Source organism: Austrofundulus limnaeus, unplaced genomic scaffold, assembly GCF_001266775.1.
Source record: "Austrofundulus limnaeus strain Quisiro unplaced genomic scaffold, Austrofundulus_limnaeus-1.0 Scaffold200, whole genome shotgun sequence".
Lineage (NCBI taxonomy): Eukaryota > Metazoa > Chordata > Actinopteri > Cyprinodontiformes > Rivulidae > Austrofundulus > Austrofundulus limnaeus.
The window spans coordinates 32,288-36,600 of NW_013952602.1; the positions used below are offsets into that span (position 1 = coordinate 32,288).

At 43.4% G+C, this 4,313-nt stretch overlaps 1 protein-coding gene across 13 annotated transcripts in view; it reads right to left on the minus strand.

Moving 5' to 3' along the window:
* fbrsl1 (fibrosin-like 1) overlaps positions 1-4,313 on the minus strand; it is a gene marked incomplete at its 5' end in the record, with an annotated part of 231,453 nt that overhangs the window by 20,202 nt on the left and 206,938 nt on the right. For all 13 annotated transcript variants that reach the window (XM_014018722.1, XM_014018716.1, XM_014018717.1 and 10 more), the window contains 2 exon segments: positions 563-822; positions 1,622-2,039. In XM_014018722.1, the coding sequence (XP_013874176.1) occupies positions 563-822; positions 1,622-2,039 (678 nt within the window).

The window sequence follows — 4,313 nt, forward strand, 5'->3', positions numbered from 1 at the left end:
GATTTAGCTATTTAAATCCAAAATAAAATATCTGTTTTTTTTTGTTTTAATATGTAGCAATACTGTAAATGATGGAAATCGCCAATGAACAGGTGTTTACAGAGGMTGGAAGACCGCTAAAGAACAAAAACTGGTCCTAAAGGTATTAGYGATGGCTTCACTCAAATTCAATTCTGCATAACTTGGAATATTAAACCAATTCTTTTCACAGTAAAACAGCTTTCAGGATGTGTAAGCTGTAAAAAGGCTGTTTCTAAAGTACTAAGTAAAAACATAATGCACAAGGAGTTCAAGCCATGAGGATTTCCAGTTCTGCCAGAAAGTAACAAATAGTGCACTAACAAAATATAAAGGTTGTCTTTGCTATAACCATAAAAAGGAGCCTTTTTAATTTCGCAATTGTCATTTTTWAATTTAGTTTTAAAAGAAAAACCCCTAAAATAACACTAGATTATTCATTTTATTTTGAAAAGGAAAAAAACGAAAGAACTAACCATACTGTAAAATTATTAAATTGAACCAAAAGCTTTTATCTGCAGAGAAGCTAGGTGTGCAGCTTTACCTGGGTAGGGGGTGCCGGCAGGGTGTCCAGGCACCACTAAGCTGTTGGTCGGTAAGGTCGGTGGTGGCGGCAGTGTGGCTGGGGTTGCAAACATGGCCGAATGGCGATGAGCGGGGCTCCGTAAGGAGGAATAGTGCGAGGTAGATAGATTGGCTATGGACAAAGGCAAACTGGGAGCTGAAGATGGGAGCCCACTCAGGTGGTGGTGAGGGGACGTAGGCAGGTGTTGCCTGGTGAGACCCACTGGACTGCTTCTGTGGCTGTAGGTTTCAAAATAAGAAGACAGAATATTCTAWTAAAAAAATACAACAATGACAAATAAATACATCCACAGGTTCTGAGTTTTATTATATTAAACATGGACAGTCTTTCTGGCAGCTGTTCAGTTACGCCTATCATAAGTTTTACACTTTTATCAACTAAAGAACAATTTTTATACTGGATCAAGAAAAAGATGAGGAAGTTTGCAGCCCTGCTTACTGAATAACAATAAATTAGACTCCTGATTGTCACCTGGTGGGRTGAAAATCAATAATTAGCTACTGAAGTATATTTTCATTTGGAAATGAGTCGACTGTGGTGTAATAATGTTTTTAGGTGTCTCTTTGAGTTGGTCCTGGTGACTTGTCCTGAATGTACCCCTATATCTGCTGGGGTACGTTCCAGTCCCACAACCTCCCCTTTAATCCCTGATCAGGATTAGGCATGTCCAAAAGGAATGAGTGAGTGAGTGAGTAATTTGGAAATTCCTGCATGTAGTTCATCACTGACAACACTAGATGTTTGTGTCTGCGACGTTAAAACACTTGAAAAGGTAAATCTGARAGTGAAGGAATCTTCCTGGAAGTGTCGATTTCTTTCTGTTAGTTTTTGGCACAGACGTGGACTCTCACACACCTCAGCTGCCAGAAGATGAACCGTTGCTCGACCTGCTGCCAACACTGTGTGTGTGTGTGTGTGTGTGTGTTTGGCACATTTTCACTCTCAGTTCTTTGATTTTATTGGTGTGTTTGAAAGGTTTGCGGCGCAGAAACCGATGAGGCGGAAGCCGGACGTCACCTGAGGTCGTGGAGGCCGTACTGCAGCGGGTGATGCACCTGGTGGCTGATGACGGGCCGCGCGTGGTGCGGCGGGGGAGGAAGGACGCGGGGATCCTGGAGTGCGTGCGGATGGGGAGGGTGAAGCTGGAGGTGGGGCGGCGCCTTCAGCAGGGGCGGGGTCGGGACTGGTGGGGGTGGAGGTGGCTGTTCTTTCTTGACACCGAGAGGAGGCGTGGGAAGGCGGGACCCACGGGGTTCTGGGGGTGCCGCTGCCGCCGCTGGCGCAGGGGAGCCCGTGGGCGCCGAAGCCGGGGTGGGGCTGGGCACGGGAGGTGCAAAGGGCACCTCGGTGTTGCTCTGCTCCTGGCTGCGCTGGAGTCCTGAGACTTTGGCTGAGCTACAGGTCCTGGACTCGGGACTCTCATTCGTCGGCACACCTGAGAAGAAATTTAAAACAAATTGTAGGATTAAAATTGAACTAGACTAAAAAAAACAGTTTTAGATTTTGAGCCACTTCTTAATTATATTCCAAAGCAGCAGTGTTTGTTGGAAGAGGATAACCGTTAGCTGCTGTGTTTAAAAAAAGTATTCTTAATCAATGATCACCCTTGATGAAGTAAAAAGCCGCTCCCTTTCCTCCTTTATAATGTTGTCTAAGTGTTCCCTGTGCAAGGTTTCTCTTGTTTTCTCTCCCTAGGTTCCATTAAGTGTTTAATCAGGGCATTTTCATGCTTGACTATAATCAGATGATCCAATTTCTTCCTGCGATCTAGTCAGTATGAATAAATCACAGCTAATTAAAGTTAAATGTCAGTGCCCATTCAGGGCTTTGCTGAGCACACAATCTGGCATGAAATAATTATGTTTCAATTGTGCTGTGAAGTGAGATCGTGGCCTCTCTGTCACTGGGTTGTTCCAGCCTGGCTTCCTGTTCTTTTAGGGGATATGGGAAACCACAGCAAAAGCATTCCGAGCTTGGCCCACGTCGTCTGTACTATAAATCAGGGGTCTTTTCAACACAGAATAAGCTTTTATTATCATCATTCCTCTGAATGACTTTTCATACTTTCACGTTTGCAGTTTAATCACTGTAATTATGCACTTTTGTAGCAAGAAAATCAAAGTGGCAGTAAATGCAGCATCTTGACATCTTTCATGAACAAAATATCAAAGCCTTTATGGATGTTATTAAAAAAACACAAGAGATCTGGTGATATTTCTGCTTTTCTGGGAAGTGAATCAAATGCAAAATGGGTCAAATGGAAATCAAGTTTGAGGAAATGATTGTGCTAATAGCAAAAATAGGCCTTTAGCGAATCTAAGCTGCTACTGGTGGAAATACAACGCCAAGCACGTTCAGTGCAGAAAACTACCGGAGAAAGAAGGTGTTCAGATGTGAAGCAGAGAGAGAAAGAAAACGGTCGTTCTAATCTGCAGCCACAATGCAACGGTACTTCAGTCAAAAGGCTTACTAGTGTTTCGATTTAAAAAGCGCTGTAGGCATTCTTGACGGTAACAAAAAAAAAAAAAAAAAAAGAGAAGAGCTGGAAGCCGCTGTCAGGCCAGTGAGAACTCGACAAGCTGCACACTAATGGAATATCCAGTCCCCATTAACAGCCCGCTTAATCTTTCAAGGATCCTCGCGTCCATAAAAAGGCCAATAAAAGAGGCAGGGCAAAGCTTTAATTTTTTTTATTTGTTGAGGGCCCCCCCATCCTCTGCATTTACAGGAGGACTGGGGCCAGCGAAGGTGTCATGATTTTCAAATAAATTCCAGGGTTCAGGCATTTATAGACCTCCCGAATTATAAGGGTCTGGGATTTGGATTAAACTGTCACGCTCTTTTTTGCCGCAAGGAAAAAAAAGTAAAAAAAAAAAAAAAAAAAGGAAGACTCGAGGCAAAGAGAGAGAGAGACAGGCATCGACACACAAACAGAGGCGAAGAAGCAAATATCCACAGTCGAAATGATGTCGCTGCTGGGTGATGTTGCCATGGCAACAGGTTCTCTCAGACACAATGCAAGGCGAGTAATACTAAAGGAAATCTCAACACAACCGCTAAGAGATAGAGGGGGCTTCCTTATATTAATGCTGCTCCACCAGGGCCACGGCGAGCGCCGGGTTATCTTAATGATGACGCTAATGGGCTCTAATAGAGGCAGGAAGGTTTCAGCTCAGACCCCCTGATTAAGCCGAGGCTCTCACACACCGACGTACCAACACTACAGGAGATGGACACAAYAAGGTCTTTAGTGTCGGCATCGTCAGACACAAACAAATGAATCCCAGACATCTTCACTTCGATACGGCGCAGAACAAAATGAACAAAACAAAAATTAATTTGTTCAAAAAGGAAAAACAACTCATCGTTGCAATAGCTTCTCTGCTTCAGAAGTAATACTGACATTTTCGACAGCGTTCTTGTTTTATTAGAATAAATACTACATGTCAGTTTTTAAAAAATGGATTACTTAATGTCTTTAAATGCATCAAGGCCCCAACGATACCCAACACAAATAGGGAAAGAGAGACAAAAACAAGGGGACGTTGAACCYCGCTTGCACTCACTACATACACATAACAAAAAACCAAAGAACCACAGCTGAAGCATCCAAACCAATAAGTCAGGTGATGGGGCACATGACCCTCTATGAACAATAGGGCTAATCAAGCCTATTGTTAGGCGATGGCCCTCTTTTGCATGTGACTAA